At 36.1% G+C, this 26549-nt stretch overlaps 1 protein-coding gene across 1 annotated transcript; it reads right to left on the reverse strand.

Moving 5' to 3' along the window:
• Positions 1 to 22907: 22907 nt before the first annotated feature.
• LOC116108661 lies at positions 22908 to 24933 on the reverse strand. Its single transcript, XM_031394905.1, has 5 exons — positions 24502 to 24933; positions 24150 to 24375; positions 23984 to 24052; positions 23439 to 23606; positions 22908 to 23308 (listed from the first exon to the last, which is right to left on the reverse strand). The coding sequence occupies exons 1-5, from the start codon at positions 24931 to 24933 to the stop codon at positions 22908 to 22910; spliced, it is 1296 nt and encodes a 431-aa protein (XP_031250765.1).
• Between the last annotated feature and the right edge of the window lie 1616 nt (positions 24934 to 26549).

The following is a 26549-nucleotide window of genomic DNA, read 5'->3' on the forward strand; positions in this document are numbered from 1 at the left end:
TACTCTCCTTTACTGGAAGGAAATGGGCGGATTTAGTTAATCTATCCACAATCACCCATATAGCATTATACCCTCTCTGTACTCTAGGGAGACCTGTGATAAAATCCATCGAAATGTTCTCCCATTTCCATTCTAGAATACTAAGTGGTTGAAGCAACCTTGACGGCCTTTGGTGTTCTGCTTTCACCTGTTGGCAAGCTAGACATTTAGCTACAAACTCTGTAATGTTTCTTTTCATAGCTGGCCACTAGAAGTTTTTCTTTACATCTTGATATATCTTGGTCGCTCGAGGATGGGCAATGTAGGGTGTGTTATGAGCTTCTGTAAGTATTCTCTTCTTCACTTCATCATTTTGAGGAATACACAACCGATTCCTAAAATAGAGGACACCATCTACCAAGTGAAATTCTGTTATCTTGCCCTCATGCACTTGCTGAACTGTTTTCTGACACCAATCATTAGCCACTTGTTTTTTTTTAACTTCTTCCAGTAAAGTAGACTGAACCTCTAGCCTAGAAATCCTTCCCGGAATCACTTCAATCTGTTCTCTACATAATTCTTCTATCAACTCTTTTTGCTTAGTGAGCCGGGACAAATAAGCTTTTCTACTCAAGGCATCGGCTACTATATTGGCTTTCCCCAGTTGATATTTGATCTCACAATCATAGTCTTTAACCAGCTCTAACCATCTTCTCTATCTCATATTCAGCTCCTTTTGCGTGAAGAAGTACTTTAAACTCTTATGATCAGTGTAGATGTTACTCTTTGCACCATAAAGGTAATGCCTCCAAATCTTTAAGGCAAAGATCACAGCCGCCAATTCTAAGTCATGCGTAAGGTATCTCGTCTCATACTCTTTCAATTGCCGAGAGGCATATGCTATTACCCTACCTAACTGCATTAATACTGCACCAAGTCCTTGCAAAGAGGCATCTGTATAAATGTCATAATCTACACCCTCCTGTGGTAACACTAACACGGGAGCTGTTATTAACCTCTTCTTCAATTCTTGAAAATACTCCTCACATGCTTCTGACCATACAAAATAAGTCTTCTGTTTGGTGAGAGCTGTCAATGGTTTAGCCAACTGGGCGAACCCTTCAACAAATCGTTTGTAGTAACCTGCCAGGCCTAAAAAACTTTTGACCTCTTTTACTGTCTTTGGCCTTTGCCACTCAAGGATTGCCTTTATCTTACTCAGATCTACTGAAATCCCTTCCTTAGACACTGTATGGCCCAAAAAGATTACTTGGTCAAGCCAAAACTCACACTTAGAAAATTTAGCATACAACTACTTTTCCCTCAACCGTTGCAGCACTATTCTCAAATGGTCCCCATGCTCTTCTCTCGATTTGGAATAAACCAGAATATCATCAATAAATACCACTATAAACTGATCCAAACAGTCATGAAATACCCAGTTCATCAAATCCATAAAAACTGCTGGGGCATTAGTCAAGCCAAATGGCATCACTACAAACTCATAATGCCCATACCTTGTACGGAAAGCAGTCTTAGCTATATCCTGCTCGGCCACTCTTATCTGATGGTACCCTGACCTCAAATCAATCTTGGAAAATACTGCTGCTCACTTCAACTGATAAAACAAATCATCTATTCGAGGTAGCGGGTACTTATTCTTCACTATCACCTTATTCAACTCTCTGTAATCAATACACATCCATAGTGACCCGTCCTTCTTCTTTACAAACAGAATTGGGGCTCCCCAGGGAGAATGACTCGGTCGGATAAAACCCTTATCTAAAAGCTCTTGGAGTTGCTTCTTTAGTTCGTGAAGCTTTGCTGGGGCCATTCGGTACGGGGCTTTAGATATGGGTGCTGTTCCTGGTGCTAGTTCAATACTAAACTCAACCTCTCTTTCTGGTGGCAAACCTGGTAAGTCTTTCGGAAACACATCTAAAAATTCTCAAACTATCGGCACCCTTTGAATTTCTGATTGTGAAACATCACCACTTTGTACTACATGAGCAATGTATCCCGCACACCCTTTTCTCAACATCTTTCTAGCCTTCACACTACTAATCAACATGCTCAACTGATAGCCTTCTCCAAAACTAAACTTACCTCTATTATCGAGATTAAATCTCACCTTCTTCTTCCAACAATCAATTTCTACTCCATATCTCCCTAGGAAATCCATGCCCAATATCACATCAAAGTTAGGCATATCAAAAACTATCAAGTCAACTACTAACCCCCAACCCTGGATCACTACGGACTCTCTTAATAACCTCTCTTGAGTCAGCACACTCACCCCATCAGGTAACTCAATCTTAATGGATTGACTAACTCTAATAGGTTTCAAATTTAATCTCTCTATCATTCCATGAGATATAAAAGAATAAGTAGCTCCAGAATCTATTAAAGCATATAAAGGAACAACATGAAATAACAACTGACCAGTTATGGCTGATGGACTGGCCTCGGCCTCACCTTGTGCCACTGTAAATACTCTGGCATTTGTACCTCTAGAAGTCTGAGCTGCCAGAGGAAGTAGAGCTTTACAATCCCTCATCAGATGCCCTAGATGTTGACACCTGTAACATACATTTCTGTCCCTCAAACACTCCCCTGAATGGTTCCTCCCGCATTTAACACACGGGGGAAACCCTTCTGTCCTGGGCCGTTTGTTCTGCCAATCTCTTCTATTCTTCCTTGGTTGGAACTACTTCTTGGACCTTACTTCTCTATTCCTTGTGACATCTACTCTCTCCCTCTGTGGGATGGTGGATGGCTCACTAGATACCATTAAAGCCAATCCTTCTGCAAGGTATTTGTTTACATAGATCTCTGCCCTTAAAGCCCATGATAGAGCTTCACTGTAGGTATAAGGGGGCTTGGCTCCTATCATTACATCTCAAGCAATATCTGATCTCAACCCTTGAACAAACTTATTCTCCTTAGCTCCGATGTATACACTATCCCGGGTGCAAAGCGAGCAAGGGAGTTGGATCTTACTAAATATTCTTTCACAGTACTAGTCCCCTGCTTCAGATGAATAAACTCTTGGACCTTCTCATGTATTCAATCTTCTGTTCGATAATCGGCCTCAAACAATCTTCTGAATTCTTCCCAGGTCATCGAGACCATCTCATGAGTCTCCTCCATTAATTCCCACCAAATTCGGGCATCTCCCTTAAATAAGAAACTGGAATATCTGATCCTCTCTCTATCATTCATGGGAAATAGTGCCGCCGTCTGCTCTACGGCTCTACGAACTTAAACCACTTCTCTGCCTCTAGCGGGCCCTTAGTACCCCTAAATGCTGACGGCCGGTGCTGGTTTACAAGCCCCTGAATCGGATCAACCCAAGTTTGTACTGTCTGAGGTACCAGCCTTTCTCGCTCTTGTCTTGTGGGAGATACTCTACTAGGGGTCTCGGTTCTCTCCTGAACAACTCTCCCCTGACTCTCCGCTAATACCTGTTGTACAATAGTTCAAATCATCGTCTTATCATGGGCAGGGCGAGTTGGTTCTGGTGGGCTAAAGGATTCTCCCTCGTTCATCACACTCTCACCCTTCTTCCTGTTACTATGCCTCATCTAAAAAACAACCACACTCAATCAATTCAACAAACACTTAATGTAACGAAAGAATTAACTTACACAATCGGCTCTCGGACATCGTAGCGACGAAAATGGTATACGGTCAAATCCCAAAATCTCGGCTCTGATACCAAAAATGTAATAGCTGCTTTCTACTCATATACTCATAAATTATATATAATGAAAACACATGGAAGATAACATAAATAGTTGGGCCCAAAATTTTCTTTTATTAAACATATATATATATATATATATTCTTTACACAAAATTTGTATCATGTACAAAAGTGATCAAAAACATGGTGGACAGTGTAACCGCTTCCCCTCGCGTGCCAAAGTCCATCCGACCGTGTTCTCACCTAGATCCTGCAAAAAATAGGAAACAACGGGGTGAGCACTAAAACAATGCTCAGTAAGTAAATCCCCTACTCATCTAACCCCGTAACTCTCTCTAATTTTTTCCTTACAATACCCATTTACTCTCTCTCTCTCTCTCTCTCTCTCTCTCTCTGTGTCTCTCTTATACTTCTCTCTATTTTCTCTTTCTCATAACTCTTTTCTACTAATTCTCTTCTGTAAGTCACGGCCTCATCTTACCGGAGGCACGGCCGGGACTCGATCCCGCTCTCTGTGACTTCTACTCATTCTAGCCGATCGGACTCAGTTATGCATGGATTCGGAACCCTTGGCCATGTGAGTGTATAAACTCTCTCTCCGGTACTCTAGGATATAGCCCTCATCTGCATGTACTCTCACGGGCTACACCACTTTTCTCTCATACTCAAGCCACTCTCTCTCTTTGTGGCGTACATACGGAATACTCTACCCATTACTCACAGGTTCCCTATCGCACAACCCACTCTATTCTCTTTTTCTCTCCTTTTTTTCTTAATGAAGCTCACACTCAAAGTTTTCTACTATTTCTCTACTCTCTTTCTCTAATGCAATTAATGCATATGGGTGACTCATGCTCATTAATGCATTCATGAAATGCAATTATGCCATGTAGCAATAATTAAGGATCTCTACTCTTACTCATGCCTTACCTAAGCATTTCATCATACAACTCATGTGCATATAAAATTCTACTTGATCTATAACTTTTCTCCTCTCTTTAATCATCCCAAAATGGGAGAAACTCCCTCATACTCTCTAAGCTCCTGTCAAAGAAAAACACTCCCAAAGGGTTTGGCTCAAAACTCTCTCCAACTTCCATCAAACTCAACTCAAGTTCTATCATAAAATCTCAACTCTTCTCATAACTCAATTATATTCAACAATAAGTATAAATAACCATCCATCTCACCACAATTTCTCAATAAACATAATACATACACATACATACATAAATCTCTACTCAAAAGAGTTCTTAAATCTCAACTTGGGTTGGATTTACTTACCTTGTGGGTAAATAACTTCTCTAGCACTTTTCCTTCCCTTGTTGTCTTGTCTTGTCTCTACAACTTTAAACAACAATAACAACATAAGACTTTAACAAATCATAAACAATTCTCATCTAAAGCAAGAATCCTTACCTTAGGATGCTTTAGATGAAATCTCTACTAACAACTACCCAAAAGCTCCCTAAAATTCCTTAGAAATCTTGGAAGATTGAATGAAGGATAAGAAGAAAATAAAGAGTGAGAATGGCGGTGGAAATGGGTGAAATGAGGGTTTACTACACCTAATCCCTTAATTAGCTCATATTATAACCACTCTTTCCCCCCTTGCTCTTCCTTAAAAATTCCATCTTTGTCCTTTGGTTCATTACAAACACGCCCCCAACTCCAACACCAACACATTCTCTACTAAATTTCCTTATATTTTACTCCCCACTTTTCCTACTAATTAGAGGTAGAATAGTCATTTTACCCCTATGGAGAATTCTCTAGAACTCTAAAGAAAGTTTTTTGCCGTCCCGTCGCCGTGGCGAAGAAATTTCCGTCACCTAGGCAGAAAATTACAGAACCAACATCGCAACATAGAGCTGACGTCGCTGCGGTGAAGACTATTCTTTGCCCCGGCGAAGACTGTAATACCAAGATGCCTCAAATCTCAACCAATTTCAAGGCAGACACTCAACCAACTCACCATACCATTTCAAAGAAAGACCAACCAACCAACCAAAAAATAACAACATACAAACTCAATTAAAGCTGAATCAATAAACATTTAAGTAATACAACAAATCTTAACTACGTACCTCAAGTGGGGCGTTACATCTCGCCAAAACAAAATCCCTAAAAACATAAAATGTCGAATAAACAAACCCACGCCCGTTCGCCATTCCTCTGTTCCACTGTCAGCTACACAACCGTCAGCCGATCTCTTTCGTCTTCAATCTTCAGTCTTCAATAACTTTTCAAGTTTTTTGAAAGTATATGGTTCTTTAATTATATGTCTCATGTTGTAATTGGCCATCCACCACCTTAACTTTGAGGCAGTGGGGTTGGTCAAAAGGAGGAAGGGGTTTTTCTGTAAACCCCCCTCCCCTTCATTCTTTGTAATGTAAAAAGTTCGAGAGTTCATATCATTTAAATCCAAATATTTGAGAGTTTAAGCTATACCACTCACTCATCTCTCTATTCTCTCACTTTGGTCCTTATTATTTACTCTGTTTACTTTAGCTTTCCTGAGTTATTACTAAATAGCATCGCTAAAATTACATCACGTTATCAGCATGAAGAATTTAACAAGTGTAACATTGCACCTCTATTGAAAGTACTCATTATTATTATATTTCGCTTCTATGGTCGGATTTATTCATTATTATTAAATTTCGCCTCTATAGTAAGATTCATTCATTATTATTAAATTCCACCTCTATGGTCAGATTTATTTATTATTGTTAAATTTCATCTCTATGGTTGGATCTACTTATTATTGTTAAATTCTGTCTCTATGGTTGGATCTATTTATTATTGTTAAATTCTGCCTCTATGGCTGATCTATTTATATTGTTGATACCGCCTCCATTGTCAGATTTATTTTGTCTTGTTAAATACAACCTTTTGGTTAGATATGTTTTTATTATATTTTCGATAACAAATGTTAGCAATCGTGCTTCTATATTATATTGATAATGAATTGAAGTTCCTAAATAAATATTGTTTTAGAACTTGAAGTTCTAAATCTAATTACAAACGTGAAGTTTGTAAAACAAGACGAAAATTGGACTTGAATTCCATATCATGAAGATGAAGTTCTGTAAACATTCTTACTAATGTATTTTTTTTTTTTTTTTTTTTTTTTTTTTTTTTTTTTTTTTTTTTTTTTTTTTTTTTTTTTTTTTTTTTTAAGGATGGACGTCGAAAGTGAGATAGCAATATCCAATAGTGGCAGAGACATTTGTATAGTAGATAGTGCAACAACGCACAACATCCTTCGGAATAGAATATATTTCTCAGGTTTGACCTTCATTGAGCCTAAAATAAATACCATATCAGGATCTACAAACATAATTAAGGGCTCCGAAAGAGCAACACTCGTGTTACCAAGCGGAACTAAATTAAGTATCCATGATGCTTTATATTCTAGCAAATCCAGAAGAAATTTGCTTAGTTTCAAAGATATACGATTTAATGGATACCATATTGAAACTTTAAGTGAAAATGATGGAGAGTTTCTATGCATCACTACTAATATTTCATGCCAGAAGCATGTATTGGAGAAACTCCCTGCTTTCTCATGGGGTTAATTATATTAGACATTCTCGAAGAATGTTGAAGTCTATGCAGTTATGAACCAAAAGTTCACTGATCCTGAACTTTTTAAAATTTGGCATGACCGTCTTGGTCACAAGGATCTACTATGATGTGTAGGATCATAGAAAACTCACATGGGCACCCATTAAATTACCTGAAGATTCTATCACCTAATGAGAGCCCTTGTATCGCTTACTCACAAAGGAAATTGGCACTTAAGCCATCCATCACTAAAGTTGGCCTAGAATCCCCATCATTTTTACAAATGATTCATGGGGACATATGTGGACCTATCTATCCACCAAGTGGACCTTTCCGCTGCTTTATGGCACTAATTGATGCATCGACACGATGGTCACATGTTTGTCTACTATCAACCCGTAATGTTGCATTCCCTAGATTGTTGGCACAAATTATCGAATTACGAGCACACTTTCCAGATTGCCCAATTAAAGCAATCCATTTGGAAAATGCTGGTGAGTTTACCTCAAAGACATTTGATGATTATTGTACAACAATGGGAATTGATGTTCAGCACACACTACCACATGTACATACCCAGAATGGTATGGCGGAGTCATTATAAAGCGTATCCAATTAATTACAAGAACTTTGCTATTAAGCACGCAATTATCGACTTCTACCTAGGCTTATGCTGTTTTACATGCTACAGTGTCAATTAGCCTAAAATCCATTGCATATCATCATTACTCTCCAATACAACTTGTATTTGGACATCAGCCTAATATATTCCATGTAAGAACTTTTGGTTGTGCTGTGAAAGTTCCAATTACACCCCCTTAATGCACCAAAATAGGACCCCAACATCGTTTGGGAATATATGTTGGCTATGACTCACCATCTATCGTCAGATATCTTGAGCCCTCGACTAGCAATTTGTTTACCGCACGTTTTGTGGATTGCCATTTTGATGAGACAACATTGCCATGTTTAGGAAAAAAGGTAAAGCCTCCTAAAGTAAGGCTTGAACTTTCCTCAAAAGTGAATTCTATGTCTCATTTAGATCCTCGCATATCTCAATATGAAATTAAAGTGCAAAGAATAACACAGTTGCAAAATATTGTCAACCAAATGCCTGATGTATTTACAGATGCAGCAAAAATAATGAGATCCTATATTTCTGTTGTCAATACACCAAAAAGGATTGATGTTACCAATGAACAATCCATGTGGGTAGTGATTGATTCATCTGTTATACACCAGAAGTGTGGTACGCCTGTTGGAGCCAAGGATATTGTTCCTAGGAAACGAAAGGCACAAAATCAAATAGGTGCCAATATTGACATACTAGAATAATTGAATATTCCACATTTTCTAAACTAACTCCAGAAGAGTTAACAGTTCCTAAAAGGACACAAGCCCCTGAAGAGGAAGAAATCCCTAAAGGAATACAAGAACACAAAAATGAAGAAATTTCTATAAACTATCCTCACTCTAGAGTAATGTAGAAACATGAGACAAGTATTGTCGATAACATATTTTCATACGCAATAGCTATTGAAATTATGAATGATGAGTTTGAGCCACGTTCTGTTGATGAATGTGAACAAAGACATGATTGGCCAAAATAGGAAGAGACAATTCAAGCAGAGTTAACCTCCCTAGCAAAATGTAATGTATTTGGACCTGTAGTCCAAATGCCTGAAAACTGAAACCCGTAGGATACAAGTGGGTATTCACAAGGAAACGAAATGAGAAAAATGAGATTGCTAGGTATTGTTGGAGCAGGTGTTGTAGAGCCAATCAATTATTGTACAATTGACTCTTTGTAATAATGATTATTAATCAATAAAAGGCATTTTCTACTATATCATGTAAATCATAGTTGAATGTATTGATATATGTCCTTAGGATGGTAAAACTGTGACGAAGGTTTCAAGTGTTTCAAATCTTGATAGTGAGAACCCTATGATCACATATGATGACCATTCTAGAAATGTCCATAGCCCCAGTATTATTCTGACCAAGGACACAAAAAATACGATAAGGCTATGATAGTGTTGAATGACCTTGTCGAAAGGCCGTGACTGATCTCACTTGTCAAGGTTGTTTGCCAACAACCTGGTGCAACACATGGGTGCTTACTATAAGCAAGTTCACTAGACTGACCCACCACAGGATTCCATATGGATGGTAACCATAGTGTCTATGGAATAGATCCTCTAACGAATAGTGGTACATGTGATCCTTAGACTTTAGATCACCGGAACGCCTTGTGCATCGATTGGTGTAGTTTGACACTAGCCTAATATAGTTCTATTTAGAGCTATCAATAAGGTAGTGATTGGCTACATCGAGGAGTGTATCAAGACTATGGTGGAACGACAGATGATTCATCACTCCCAGGTATGGGAGAAGTTATCTCACAGTACGATTTAGTATATGGCAATGACACTAAAGCGGTGGCCACAGTGGGACTGAGTTGTTGCCCAATCCAATTTATTGTTCTAGTCACTGTCCAGTAATTGAATACAAAGGTATAAAAAATAATAGAGGTTGACACTATTTATGTGCCTCAGTCTCGATAAGATAATAGATGATGAAAGGATTTGATTGCACAGTAACCATATCATTGATAGGTAGCTGTTTTGCTGAATCTGAATCTATCGAGTGGCCATGATGCCTTGCGAAGAGCCAATCTTAGTTTGTGTGTAGCGAGACAATTGATTGGTGTCAATCGCAACACTACTTAATGTCGATATGATGAGGAGCTTACGAGTCACACACTTGGAAGACAATTTAAGGATGGTAAACTTTGACAAGGTATATTTGTCTTTTGGATGAATGGGTATATTGGTAATTTTGTTATGTAATTAAATTTACTAAGGTTGTAGCCTATGTCCAATTTAATTATTAAAGTAATTTAGCAAAATTACAAATTTAATTATTAGAGTTAATATTAATATTTAACTAAATAATTAAATAGGGATTAATAAGCGATTCCACATTCCACATAAGTTTGGTTGTTGCTAAACGTTAGGGGTGGAATGGAAATTTGCCTCATTGATAAATGAAGCAAAATTAGGTATTATTTACCTAAGTCTCATTTGAGCTGTGGGTGTGAAAATTTTGAGAGAAAAATTTCTTTTTTCGTCTCTTCACTCTATCATCCAAATACTTGATTCTTTAAAGCAAGAATTGATTCTAACAAAATCAGTTCTTGGTCTCTGATGTACTATCTTCGCCTGGACGTCGTGAGTCTGATTCCATTCTTGAATCGGTAGCAAAATCGCATTCAGAAATATTGACTGAGTTTTCAAACGCTGGTATAATCTAATTCTTGCATGGATCTTTGTTATTTCAATTTAAGCATGTAATATATATATATATATATATATATACGTGGCAAAATCAGAGTTGTCGATGGGCAATAATTTTTGTTTTTCCGCTGCCTTTGCTCATTGATTTACTTACAGGTATAAAGCCAGACTAGTAGCTCAAGGTTTCCTACAGAGACTCGGAATTCACTTTGATGAGACATATTCACCAATGATGGATGCTATCACATTTCGATACTTGATTTGTTTATCAATCTCAGAAGGACTCGATATGCGTCTCATGGACGTTGTCACTACTTATTTGTATGGTACACTGGATACTGATATCTATATGAAAATCCCTAAAGGATTCAAAATGCCAAATGAAAATAAAAGGAATAAAATTGTAAAGATCATTATAGGGGCTGAAACAATCAGGACGAATGTGGTATAATCATCTCAATGAATATTTGATTAAGGAAGGATATATCAATGATCATGTATGCTAGTGTGTCTTTATAAAAAGGTCAAAATCAAGATTTGCAATTGTGGTAATATATGTCAATGACATGAACTTTATAGCGACTCTTAAAGTGCTCACAAAAGCTACCAAGTACTTAAAAGGAGAATTTGAAATGAAGGATCTAGGGAAAACAAAGTATTGTCTCGACCTGCAGATCGAGCATTGTTCAAATGGAGTTTCGCTCCATCAATCAAATTATACTGAAAAGATCTTTAAGTGATTTCATATAGATAAATCTCACCCCTTGAGTATCCCAATGGTAGTTCAATCTATTGATCCTAAAAACGATCCATTTTGTCCTAAAGAAGATGACGAAAAGATACTTGGTCCTGAAGTATCGTATCTAAATGCAATAAGTGCATTATTATATTTGGCATAATATACGAGACCAAACATAGCATTTGCAATGAATCTGTTGGTAAGATTTAGTTTTGCACCAACTCGCTGACATCGGAATGGGATCAAACATGTCTTTCGTTACCTCAGTGGAACAAAAGACCTAGGATTATTTTATCTAAGGAAATATGTTATGATCCTAAATTAGTTGGCTATACAGATGCTGGGTACTTTTATGATCCTCACAAAGCCTACTCCCAGACAGAATATGTTTTCACCCATAATGGTATTGCAATATCATGGTGCTCTACAAAACAGTCATTGGTTGCTACTTCCTCCAACCACTTTGAGATTCTTGCGCTTCATAAAGCTAGCCGAGAATGCATATGGTTAAGATCTATCATCCATCATATTGAAAACACATGCAAATTGTCACATACCTTAGATGCTCCCACGATTATAAATGAAGACAATACAACATGTATTTCTCAAGTCAAGGGAGGACATATCAAAGGAGACAAAACCAAACATATTTCACTAAAGTTCTTTTACACTCATGAACTCCAGCAAAATCGTGAGATTGATGTCAAACAAATACGCTCCAATGATAATCTTGCAGATTTATTCACTTAGGCCTTATTGACATCAACATTTGAAAAGTTAGTGTATAACACCGGTATGCGGTGGCTTAATAAGTTAAAAAATTAATTATACTATTATGAGGGGGAGCATTGATTAAGAGGAGCACCGATTAAGGGGGGCTTTTAGAAAAATTTATTGTACTAGCCATATGTGCACTGTACTCGTTTTTCCTTGATCAGGTTTTGTCCCACTGGGTTTTCTTGACAAGGTTTTTAATGAGGCCGTATGAAGCACATCCAATTTCACGTTATAGTAGAGTTGTATTTCTCTGCTTAAGTTTTTTTCCCACTGGGTTTTTCTTTAATAAGGTTAAATTCAATTATTTGTAAGCGGCGGATGTCCAAGGTGGAGTGTTGTAATTGGCCATCCACCACCTTGGTGAATGGGGGAGGGGGTGTTGGCTATAAATATAAACACTGCCATGCCCGCCCGCCCCCCATTGGAATGGGATCAAACATGTCTTTCGTTACCTCAGTGGATGGTGTGCTGTCGTAGGCAACCAAGATTAAAAACCTTCCTAACCTAACTACTGAACTGTAAATAGGGTAAGCAAGGGTCGATCCCACTAAGAGTGTCTAGCCGAATTTTCGATGATGTGAATAAGGCTAGGGGGTTTTGAGTAAAACAGAAAACAATCTTAGCACAAACAAAAAAACAAAAACAATTCAAATCGAAATCAACTAATATAACGAAACTTGGTCTCAGTCAACATCCAACATCGAAACCTTGCAACTGATCATTGATGCAAAAGTAAATCAATTCTTACTTTGAATATTCACCGTTGGAAATATTTTCCTATCTCTCCTTAATTGTAATTAATTAGGAAACAAGCGATCTTAAGTAATCTTACCATTACACAGCCCCAGACAAGCGCTAAAGATTTAATCTAATGGTAGCCTTAAGAATTAGAGAAATCGATGAAGCTAAACAACACAAACACAAGCGGTTGTATTTAATTTAGTTGAATGTTCTTCTTAAGATTACTAATTCCTGACGTAGCAAATTATTAACCCTAATTGCTTCACAAGTTAGAGGGATCAAACAATTACGGATTTGATATCAAACTTAGCAGTAGATTGCAACAAATAATCCACTAGTAGGCCTCCTAGTAATTAAATGCATCAATCATGAAGATATGCACAGAATAACATTCAATACTCAAACACGAAAATTGAACACTAAAATAAAATAGATTAGACCTCACAGTTGGTTGATTCCGAGGTTTCCGTTTCCTTCGACCAAGTTACAAAAGTTTAGCCGCTCATGGCCATAAACAAAAACTCAAAAAGAAAGAAAAATTGCAGAGAAGAGAAGAGAGAGGCGTGGTCCTTTTTTCCAAAACCTAATCTGATCCCCTTAACAAAAATCCAGTTCAAGTATTTGAATCCCACTAAATCTCCTAAAAGAAATATTCTAATATCCTAAAATAACATTAATCCTAATTTAATTCTAATTAATTGATAATAAGATAAAGTCCTAAAATAAAATAGGAAAGTGGTGATTCTAAGCTGTAACTTGCGTGCCACATGTCCTCAAATCTTCCAATAATAAACTACCCAATTGATTTGCATGACAAGGCAGAATGCTCCAAGACGTTGGCAGTGCAGGTGCGTCAACTTCAAGCCCGATTACAACCTTGATGAAGTGAGTATCTATCCAAACGCAAAACATGAAATTTGTAGATCTATTTCTTATGGTTCCACATCATTTTGAATCGCCTCAATCGGAGCTCGGATGAGAGAGTTATTCCCAGATTACAAAACAATGTCGAAACTGTCCGAATTCACTTAATTAGTTCCGTTTTGCAATTAACGCCTCCATTTGCATCCTAAATCAAAATAGAATAATAATGAGTACATTTAGGCAACAAATACGTATAAAATACTAAACATTAAGGGGGTAAATATGACATTTTGCATTCTCATCAGTGGAACAAAAGACTTAGGATTATTTTATCTAAGGAAATATGTTATGATCCTAAATTAGTTGGCTATACAGATGTTGGATACCTTTATGATCCTCACAAAGCCTGCTCCTAGACAGAATATGTTTTCACTCATAATGGTATTGCAATATCATGGTGCTTTACAAAACAGACAATGGTTGCTACTTCCTCCAACCACTTTGAGATTCTTGTGCTTCATGAAGCTAGCCGAGAATGCGTATGGTTAAGATCTGTCATCCATCATATTGAAAACACATGCAAACAGATGCTCTCACGATTATAAATGTAGACAATGCAGCATGTATTGCTCAAGTCAAGGGAGGACATATCAAAGGAGACAGAACCAAACATATTTCACTAAAGTTCTTTTACACTCACAGCAAAATCGTGAGATTGATATCAAACAAATACGCTCCAATGATAATCTTGCAGATTTATTCACTTAGGCCTTACTGACATCAACATTTGAAAATTTAGTGTATAACACCGGTATGCGGTGACTCAATAAGTTAAAAAATTAATTATACTATTATGAGGGCGAGCATTGATTAAGAGGAGACCAATTAAGGGGAGTTTTTAGAAAAGTTTATTGTACTAGCCATATGTGCACTATACTCGTTTTTCCTTGATCAGGTTTTGTCCCAGTGGGTTTTCCTGACAAGGTTTTTAATGAGGCCGTATGAAGCACATCCAATTTCACGTTATAGTAGAGTTGTATTTATCTGCTTAAGTTTTTTTCCCACTGGGTTTTTCTTTAATAAGGTTAAATTCAATTATCTGTAAGCGGTGGATGTCCAAGGTAGAGTGTTGTAATTGGCCATCCACCACCTTAGTGAATGGGGGAGGGTGTTGGCTATAAATATAAACACTGCCACACCTGCGCCACCTACATCCCCCTCCCCCCCAACCCTCCTCCTCCTCCTCCTCCTCCTCCTCCTTTATTTTAACACACAATTAATGGAGAATGTGTAGAAGTATTACAGCCCCTCTAGAGGTAGGCATTTGGGACCAGACCCAAAAAGCTCACCCAAAAACCTAGGCTTAGGACCGGTCCTAAGACTAAGCCCAAATCGTAAAGGAGGGCTTAGGCCCTCCTCAAAGGCCCGTGCCCAAACCTTTATTTTATTTTTTTAAATGCCCTTGGAAAATTACCAAAAACCCTCAATTTACAATAAATATGGGGGCTAAATTGATATTTTACAAAAAAAAGGCTCAATCAACGATCAACAGTCACATGTGGTGGGGGGGGGGGGAGGGGGGGATGGGGGACTTTATTTTTTTGCACTTCCCCCCCAAATGTCAACTATAGAAACCCCCTTAAACCTCCATTTTGTTCATAACTCAACTTTCAATCTATTCTATTCTCTTCTCTCAATCTCTCTACTCCAATTCTCAAATTCTCTTCAATTCAATTTATATTTACGTTTATTCATATTATTATTCATATTATTATTCAATTTCTTTCATTTTAATTATTTATTATTTTATTATAAATTCATAATGGATTCCCAAAATTATGCATTCGAAGGATCATCCCCAAATGAATTTTTCATTCCATCCACAGAAGAAATGGAAGGGTTCGATCCATTTTCACCCTTTCAAGAGGTAGCAACTCCAATTCCAGAACCACAAATGGTCGGGACTGGGTCCAAACAAACACAAGCAAGCTACAACTCCACGACCCAACCATCCAAGAGGGTTGTGTCTACGGTATGGCAATTCTTCACCAAATCAAAATGGCCAAAGCTAAATGTGTTGGGGGAAGAGACGTGGGGGGAATGTGATTTTTGTTTAACCATTATCAACGCTGAGAACGGGACTTCGATGATGCGGTGACACTTGGAGAAGAAGCACCCCCAACAAATGTAGCAGTCCCGCCAATCTGGTTCAAGTTCAACCGTACTAGGTAGGCAAATTCAAAATCAACTCTCTCAACATGGAATTACAATGCACTCATAACACAAGAGGAAATAGCAAAATTCATATGTGCTATAGACTCTCCTATTTCTTTATCTAAAAATCCTTATTTTGTTCAAACAATTAAAACTGTTTTTTGTCTAGCATTTACCCTTTTTAGTAGAGCTACAACTAGAAGGGACATAAAAACCCTTTATGATAAAATAAAAATTAACTTCAAAAAGAATTTCAAAATTTTAGAAATATATCTATTGCACTTATTTCAGATATATGGGCTGCTAGATGAAAAACAGATTTTTTTTAGTGTCACAATACATTATCTAGATCATGGTTGAAATTTACAACAAAAATTGATAGGTTTTAAAGCATTATATGAAAAACATAGTCCTGAAACTATTTATTTTATGATTATTGAAGTTTTGCAAGAATATTTATTATTTGAGATAGTTGTGGGGCTAACGCTTGATAATGCAGCTGCTAACACCTTGACAATTTCTTTATTTGAAAAGAGGTTGGATCCACATAGCGAAGGAAATTTTTTTCACCAGAGATATGATTACCACATCATCAATTTGATTGTTAAAGCAAGCTTAAAAGCTATACATTCAAGGATTGAAAGGGTGCATGCAGCTAACGGATTCATCACCGGTAGCAATTCAAGATGGACTGAATTCCGCAAATATTGTCACTAAGAGGATCCGTTGATTGAACCAAAGAAGTTATCTATGGACATGCCTACCGATTGGAACTCCACGTACCTAATGTTGGAAAAAGCTATACCAACTACAAGATAAATTATAGAGTTCGTCAACCAGAAGAACTATCCGAAGGAAGTCATCAACGAATCCGATTGGACAGTTTCCGAATCATTTTTTTTTTTTTTTTTTTTTTTTTTGGTTTCTTAAAGATTTTTACAATTCCAACAATTTATTAAGTGGTATTTATTATCCTACTACTAATGTGCCGTTAGATGTTTTACTTCGAATTTCTACAACTTTTGCTACATATAGATATAATGAAGATTTGTGCGCCATTGTTGTTCCAATGGAAAAAAATACCAAAAATATTGGTTAGATATTTCATTCTTATATGGATTAGGTCTTATTGTAGATCCTAGATTTGAATCAAGCGTATTTAATTGTACAGTTACTGAGATAGGCCATAATTACAATATGACTATAGTTCCTATTTGATAGAATTTAACAGAAAATTGGAAAGCCTTTTTTCTTTGTATTAGACTAGGCACATTGGAGTGTCCAGCACCAGTAGAGATGAGCAGTAGGACCCTGATGAAGACCAAGAATGGCAAGGAACGAGCATCTGGAGGTTTGTGGAACGCAGCAACGATGGTGGTGGAAGTAGTAGCTCATACAAACAACTTGGACAAAATGACCTGCATTGGTACCTACAAATGGACATGTTCTACATGACCACGAAGGAGAAACATGAGATCAATGTGCTTCAATGATAGAACCACAATGCAAGTCAATTCCCTATAGTAGCCCAAATGGAACGTGACATTTTATCTGTGCCTGTTTCGACAATTGCACCAGAGTCAGCATTCTCAATTAGTGGTCGCATTGTTGAAGAGAGAAGATGTTCTTTAACCAATGAGATTGTTGAAGTCATAACATGTTTACGGGATTGGACTCATGCGGATAAAAGAGATCAGCAGCACCTTGAAGATCTTGAACTATTCAACCTCTTCAGAAACACATATTTGGAGAATGTAAATATTATTGACGATGTTAATTAATAATTTAATAAAATTAAATTCATTTAATTGTTTATTTGTGAAGTGTGATTGTGTCAATATTATATTTATGTTAAAACTTAAAATTAAATTATTATTATCTTCTTAAAATTCGAATTAAAAACACCCTAAATTTATAACCAATTAAGAATTAAGTCATTATTCATTAACATTTAATCATTAATTTATATTTAATATTTAATTATTTATTAATTAAAAAATTTGCAAATTACCCCTAAAAATTATATGAAACCCCTTATATAATTTTGATTAAGTCCCTAAATAGATAAAAAATATAGGGGGTAAATGAAATTATTTAAGCCCATGGGACCAGTCCAAGGATCGGTCCTATAGGCCTGATTCTACTCTCTTAAATTTCTATCATTCTTAGTGTATTATACTTGCCCCTTTAAAATTACATCATTTCGTTTTGGTCTTCTAAAAAGAGATTAAAAAATCCGTCTTTTAAATTATAGAGAGGGGAATTTTCAGGAACCCAGAAAATGCAATTGAAAATCAATTTCCTTACCGCCATTATCGATGTTAAACTTGATGTGTTATTTCCGTGTTGGAAAGCGCTTGATTGTTGTTAAGTCAGAGGAAAGGAAAGAATCATGCAAGTTCTTCAATTGAAAAAAGCATGCCTTGGAAAATAAATAAATTTCAGCAGTAGTCACTGCAATTTCCCTGCGGCTTCTGTGAGGAATTAATTATTGGAATCACTTTCACTGCTATGACACCATTTTGGTTTCCGATTGGATGAGCCATTTGAAAATAGCCATTATTGCCAAAATAATTTTGGAATATGAGAATCGACTGAAAGATCTTGTAGTTTGAAGTTTCTGAAAGTATGAATTTTTATAGCAATTAATATCTTATATAAAGAAGTTGATCTATTGTTCTCGTAAATTTGTATTCCGATGTGAATCTTTAATAAACATGTTTTTAGTAAAATGACTCCTTTAGTCTAGTGGTAGATTTGGAGAGCGTAGTACTTGATTAATTATGCTAAGGAGTTTATTGGTATTGTGTTTGTTTTGATTTGTTGGTTGGTCATAATTTTGCATATCAATAGTATACGCAAATTGATTTATTTAGGATATTTTTAATTAAAGGATTGCAATTAGAAACTTTGATTTTATTTTAGCCTTATTTAGTTGAATTTGTTCTTGAAATTCGGATTTGATGTGAAACTAATTTAGATATATGATTGCAAAGAAACTTTGATTGAATTTGGTACATATTTAGTTATATGAATATTCTTGAAATTTTTGATTGGATTTGAGACTTATTTGGTTATATAATTGTATTTGGAATTTTTTATTTAATTTTGGACTTACTTAGCTATATGATGTTGATTTAGAAATGAAAGGATAAAAACTTTGATATGAGTTATGGAGTACCTATTTAGTTTTATGATTGTGCCTATTCATACTATTTAATTTGATTTTTGACTTGTTTAATTATAACATATGATGTTGATTTACAACTTGTGTAAGGTTGATGATGATGAAACTTCCATAAAACTTTATATAATTAGCTTTGAAATATATATAGATTTGAGTATTCACCACATGAAATATATATAAATAGATACTATGTTTTCATATGGATCCCTACGTCGTTACATTTCATTTAGGATTAGGAGTAGGCATAATCGAACCTGCTTTTTATGCATCTTTCATTATTTGGGACCCTATTCACTCTATTTGGGCTTTTATTGAATCGAGAAATTGGTTTGACTGTCCATCTTTTTGATATAATATTAATATATATAAGGCATCATCCGAATAATTCAAATCGAAGCAATTGATTGTCCGATTGGGGCCTAAATGACGTGACTGATCAATAGAAATACTCCAACACTCCCCCTTTGTCATATATTCCATACATCACATTAGATAAATGTCATCTTCATAGAATACGATTCACTTTCAAGATGCCTTGGTGGTGAAATGGTAGACACGCAAGACTCAAAATCTCGTGCTAAAGAGCGTGGATGTTCGAGTCCTCTTCAAGGCATAATATTGAGAATGCTCATTGAATCAACAATTCAATAAGAGATATCGGATCGAATCTATATTGATATACCGATTCGATATAAGATCTTGGAATTTGAATAAGTTTGGCAGCAAATCACGAAATCTTGGTGATCCTCTCTATCTAATGAATGGGGAGTCCATTTTGAAATCGTCCATCCTATACCCACCCCCGAGTATATGCTTCAACAAGGATCACACAAGAGAGGATTGATACAATATAAACCTCTGGTAAAATGTCCACCTGTAACCCAGCCGATAAAGTACATTACATAGTCCGTTTTAGGGCTTGTTGACTTACCCGTTTAGTGACTTTGTCATTGGATGTTCCCAAAATTGGTACTGTTAAGTCGGGTGACTTCAATAATATGTTAGGAAATGATCAAGTCATGGCAGAGGAAACAAAAATTATTTACGACATGGATCGTTCCTTAGAACCAAGATTAGGGCACAAACATACAGTTTATACATTAAATAAGAATCTGTAGAAAATCCAGTCTAGAGTTAAGAAATCATACGCACGTTTGGAGGCTCCTCCAACTTGTCTCTAAACGGATTTCGCTACTGACCCAAGAGTAGGATCGAACCAATGTAGTCTACACGAAGACAACCCCGAGGAACTAAAGAGGGATTTGCTGGATCCTCTTTAGCCTTAAGAACCAAGATGAAATCAAAAGAGATTTGAGAGATATTAATAAGTAACTGTTATTGGGAGATATTAATATTTCAATTAAATTGAAATATTAATAATAACGATAATGATGGTCATATTAATGACACGGGTTATTTGGAATTAAATTCCAACATTCTCCCATTTGACCCATCAAACACTTAATATGTAACAATTAACATTGATACATCCTCAAATGTTTCCCATATATATAACATCCTTGTACTCAAACAAAGAGTTTAAATTGCATGAATCACGGGGATAAAGTCCTCTAGAGTAAGTATTACTTTCCACGTATTACAATGCAACTTTCTCTTTTAAATGAAAGTCATATATGGTATATAACTTTATTAATGAACTTCCAAATGCTCATTTAGGGTCAACAAACAAAAATTCAAACATGCATTGTCATTCTCCAAACTTCATGTGTACAACTAAATAAGAGAACAATTACCTCTCTTAATAAAAGTTTATAAATTAATAAAAACACACCCACCCATCCAAGCTCGCCAATAACAATCGTCAGCCGCTAGCTGCCAGCGCCGAAACGACGCCATTCCGATGACTTTTGACCACCGTCCAGTGGTGGTGGCCAGCTGTCGACAATTAGTTGGGTGGGTGGGTGGAGTTATTTTTGTTGATTTATAAGATTTTATTGTTGGGGCATGTTAGCTAAATTAACAAATATAAGGTGTTAAAAATTAATCTAAATATTTTCAGAAAATATTTTTAATATATCAAACATATTCTCAAAATCTTGTCTTATTTAATTAAATCCTAATATATTCTATTCAAAATAAAATACTATTAAAAAAAGAGTTTTCTGTATGGTTTTTGTGTCGAAAGATGAGTGTGTGAAAAGACCTTGCCTTAGCAAATGAATTTTTTGCTCCCTATGGTTTTTGTCCTAAGTAAAGGACATGAGTATATTTTATTAACAAAATTATCCTCCAACTTGATAGACGTTAAGGTAACAATAACAAGAAAGAGGGCATGTGAGTAGCCGAGTAGGGCTGAGTAGAAATTTCAAGTGGAACCAGAACTGCAAGGTACCCGCGTTCTGGTTTTGGTTTCGAAAATTCAAGAATCTGTATTCTACAGTTTCGGTGCCAGTTCCACCACTTTAGGAACCGGTAACGACCNGTTTGAATTGTGTTAGATCTTTGACTTTAGGGTCCAGTAAACTATGAACCTGGGCCTTTAGCCTATTCGAAAAGTTATTTCAGATTCCTTATTTTAATTTGAAACCTGCTAGTCAACAGTCAACACTCAAGACGGCCTAGAATTCAAGTGTAGCTACTTGCAGATTAGAGACTTTTCTTTCTCCGATAAATGAATACTACAAAATTAGATCAAAATTAAATCTTATCAAAATATAATATAGGTAACCACCCATCGTCATGATCAAATGATACGATAGAGACTCTTAGATATATTACTCAAGAGATTTTAAATTCAATTTCTCTTAATTGATAATAAAAGTAGTTATTAAGGTTTATCCTGTCATCGGTGGATTATGATATAGGAGCATTACCAAAGTCTTTTAAAGAAAGGTTATCTTAACGTAGGTCTGCTTCTGGCCTAGATCAACATAAGTTAAATAGAGTCTCTATCATCCTGATTAACGAATCAAGGTTCATAAGACAAAAAGAGCATTTTGTAGGTCCTTATACTCATTATGCCTAGCATTGAATAGACTAGGTACTCCCCTTACCAATATCTCAAATCCCATGATCCTGAACCGATCTGACTTGCGATCGCAAATCCCAAGTGTGTCTATGAAGAGCGGATCGAATTGTATTAGTGTCTATAATTGATTTCTTCTGTGTAATACTAATCGATAGGACCTCATTGGTAAGTGCTACAAGATCTCGTGCACTGGAACCTATGGTTAGGGACCCGAATCCATTAGTATGGAACATTTTCTTTTCCAAGTGAAATCCCCTAGTATATGAAATAGTGAAAAAGTGCTTTCGTTGTTGTGGAATAAGAAGTCTTCTTATCTTAATGCATGTATTTAATTTATTCAGGGCTATTAGAGTAGGATCCACTTTTTGGGGAATATGAGTCGAAGTAATAACAAGAATATTTCTAGTAGAACATCTTTCACAATCCCTGGAGAGACAGTTCACTAATAGACCGAGGGATAAGTAATTCAACTCATTCACATCCAGATCATGAATGTTTGGAATCCATATTATGCAAGGAGACATTGCTTTTGCTAATTCGAATTGAAGGGTGATATAAAATCGGTCTATTTCCGACATCATATCGATAGTTAGCACATTCATCATAGTTAGAAGCTCCAGCTCCGTACCAAGGTCACGATCGATATCGTCACTAGCATCAATATCGTCAGTAGCATTAATATTACCGGAGGACTAGTTGAGACTTGAGAGTGATGGCATGAAGAGNACTTTGTACCGCTTTATCTCTTCTTGGAGTTCGTATACAGGTCTTGCAGGGTGAAGTAGTCTCATCTTCCATGTATGCAGCATGGTGTAAGATAGTGTAGCCATTTTTGTCAACCAATCAGACTAATCTTGTCATTGGTATTTTCATATTTTTCACACTATCGAAGATCTCAGATTGATGGTTCTTAATGGCCACATGCAATATGTTCTGATTCAGATGATTTGTATACTCAACTAGCTTGGGCCATTCTCCTAGTATCTTGTTCACAATCTCTACAATTCCTCTTTCAATTGCCAGCAATAATGGTATTGGGGTTGGTCTTTTAATATTTACATATTCTTGTTCATCAGAATCAGTAGATGTAGAAGATGTTGGAAGGGCTTCTTTAATCTTTTCTTCCCACGAAGTATCTACTTCTATTAGGAGCTCAGTAAGTTTGGAAGCAAGTTTATGCTGTCTCTTTTCTTCGTAGATTTTTCTTAGTGGTGCACATATTTTTCCCAGTAATATCAGCCACCCTATTCATGTTTAGGAGAAAAAATGTGCTCAACAAACAATGGTGATATAGAGGAAATTCATATAGAATATCCCTTAATATCGAACAAAAGTAAATTCTTATGATTACAAAAGAAAATTTGTATCTATTACCTTTGTAAATATTATTTGAACTAGTAGATTTTTTATCATCTACATCATAAACTATTGGAATGCCAGTAGTTAAACACCTAGTAGGTTTTTCATCATCTGCATCATCTTCGATCGAGAGGCATGTAGTCAAACAACTATTACTATTTTCGTCATCACTGATAGGAAGGCCTGAAAGGTGTAGGAATTAATAAGATGTATGTTCTATTAAAAAAAAGGTTCTTTTAACATGCATGTTTCAAGGGCACATATTTTAATTTAGAAATTAAACGATATATATAATTATGACTCAAAATAATATTCTTAACTAATACATGCCTTTTATAATAAATTATTTTCAAGTTAGAATTATATATGGATCAATTGATGAAATATTTATTAAGATAGAGATGACATTCGTTAGCTCCATGCAGTAATAGTTTTTAGTTTCAATAGAATTATAGAAAGATGGAAACTATACTTATAGAAATATAAGACTCTGTTGATCCATGTGGCCCATCCATGTCCACTTTTGAAAGTAGATGGTATAGTGGCTAGCAGGTGAAGACCGGTGTAGCCCTTTTTGTCCTTCAATTCAGCAAAGGATTCATCCAGGTTCAGTAAATGTAGAGCTGTTTCTGAGCAAAATTTTGAAAAGAACTTAGCACATCAAATAGCTGTTCAATATTTCAATTCAAAACAAAAGTAAAGAAGCTAGATGGCAGAGACAGAGACCAAAATGGCTTCCTTTGATGGCACCGTGCAGAATGGAGGCGTCAGGTTCTCCCTTGAATGTTTCTTCTTGGGTGGAATCAGGCAGATTGGAGGCATCAGGTTTGGGCACTAACAGTATTTTTCCTTGGAAAGCACCAGGCATATTGGAGGCATCAGGTTTGGTCTCTAATATTATTTCTCCTTGGATAGCACTAGGCAGATTGGAGGCATCGGGTTGGGGCTCTATCTTGGTCAAGCATATGTTTCAGTAGTGAATGTCTTTAAGCTTTGTACATTCTTTGTCTTTCTCTTTTCCAACGTCTTTTTTAGTTTTTCTCAATTGTCCCAATGATTCTTGAGCTAAAAACTTTACCACTTTTGTTCTCCAATTTGCAGCCACTTTAAAAAGTGGGGTTTCGCCCTCTTTATTCAAATCCTCAAGGAACTCAGTATGATTTGGATCTGCATCTTCCTCATAGAGCTGCTTATTGTGATTGACCAACAACTTTACCGCCTTAATATTCTCATTAGCTGCAGCCTCATGAAGAGATGTGTTTCCGTAGTCATTCTTTCCTAGATACTTATACTTTTTCATAGTATCATTTTTGGCAATCTTAAGTAAGCAGTGAAGTAGTTTGTCACTTTTGTTGAACGCTACCAAGTGAAATGCAGTGTCCCTGGTTGCCGATAGAGGAGACGACAAAGCTCTTGCATTTCCTTTGTTGTACATGTTCTTCAGTTCATCCCATCCATCATTCAGGGTTGCCTGATAAGGCTTATTATTAGCTAATGAATTGACGTCCATCGTCGTTCTTCAATTTAAAAACTTCACTATAGAGACAAGAAAAGAATTAATGAAGAATTCAACCAAAAACTCTGCAAATTAATTTTTCTCCAATTAACTTTTAGTTCTGTCTCTTGCACGTCTTCATGAATTATTTATTTGGTTAGGAAGTAATAATACATGTGTGAATTTAACATGCACAACTCTTCATGAATCAGTTTCACAAACTTGACTTGGGGGTTGAAATATTAATGTGACGCCTACTTCTAAATTAAGATATGTGCCCTTGAAACATGCATGTTAAATTCGCACATCATCACTTTGCTTGTATTATTACTTCCTAACCAAGTAATAATGGGGATATTCCCGAAACTCACAAAGAAAAAAGGAAGTGAGTTAGACAAAAAGAAAGGAAGTGACTTAGACAAATCTTTTTTGTCGATAACCTCGGACCAATCAACCGAATATTGATTAATACCTAATTGATAGAATACTACTTGAAAACGGCTCTTCTGCTCATAAACGAAATGTTCCAAATGCTTTTGGAAATTCTTACTCCCATTGGACCATTTGTATCTATATGCATTAGGATCCTAAGTCATGAGTCTCTTGGTTCAAGAAATAAAAATAAGAGGATCGAACCTTTTCTTCGGACTCTTTTTCAAATTCGATAAATGTTGGTTGATCGTATATTTTATTATAGTTCTATGATTCAGAGTCTCATTTCCTATTTTATCCCTTTGAACTCCATATTCGAAGTTGCGATCGGATTGATTCATTAAAAATAATTGATTCAATGCATTTCTTATGTACCCACAGGTGCTATATTGGATTTGAATCCGATTTCGGATCAATCTATATTGATTGACTGCCTTCATTATGTTGTTGCTAGCAAATACTACTATTTTTGGTTTTGGATCTTCCAAATCATTCCCGCAGGAGATCCGAACCCATTTTTTTCCGATCCTTCGATAAAAAGATTCATTCTCTTCATAAAAAATATGAGGTAGAACCAATAAAGATTTCTTTTTCGATTCATCTCTGGAGTTGAATACCTCATTCAAGAATTGTTTTTGTTCCAATCCGTAGGAATCAATAGAAAAGGCAAATCCCTTATGATACACCAGATCCGGCTCTGTTATTGATAGAGTGAATAGATCTGCCATCTCTTGAAATCTCTCTTCTGATTCAAAATCATGGTGTAACATGTATCCCCCCCTGTTTCGGTCATGGAATAGATGAAATAAATCAAAAAATGGATTTTTGTTTAAGAATGAAATCTTATTGGACTTGTCCATATCCAGTTCATCCTTCGGAACCATATCACATCCCGAATATGATGAAATAGGATGAATTGAGATGGTTTTTTGTAAATACATACCAGGGGTGCCATATTCTAGGAGCCCATACGATGTGATTGAATAAATCCTCCTCTATCTATTGCAGGTCGAGGACTCCTTCTCCTTCCCCTTCTTCAAACTTCGATTCGTATTTTTCATAGAGAAATCTCTTATCAACGATAGAACAAGATCCATTTTGCATCATATCTAAGGGATTCCTTGGTTCGGGCCAAAGAAGCAATATCACTCGATCATTATCAAACCGACTTCAATCTTTTTCTATCCGTGAGAATCCCA

Source organism: Pistacia vera, unplaced genomic scaffold (assembly GCF_008641045.1).
Source record: "Pistacia vera cultivar Batoury unplaced genomic scaffold, PisVer_v2 Contig567, whole genome shotgun sequence".
Taxonomy (NCBI): Eukaryota; Viridiplantae; Streptophyta; class Magnoliopsida; order Sapindales; family Anacardiaceae; genus Pistacia; species Pistacia vera.

Bases quoted from the DNA above. Each gene is read 5' to 3' on its own strand.
- LOC116108661 (XM_031394905.1), bottom strand. From the start codon at position 24,933: ATGGACGTCAATTCATTAGCTAATAATAAGCCTTATCAGGCAACCCTG. The intron at 24,376-24,501 runs GTAAAGTTTTTA...TGCTTGACCAAG, and splicing joins CAAATTGGAGAACAAAAGTG to ATAGAGCCCCAACCCGATGC. The intron at 24,053-24,149 runs GTCTCTGTCTCT...AATTTTGCTCAG, and splicing joins CATCAAAGGAAGCCATTTTG to AAACAGCTCTACATTTACTG.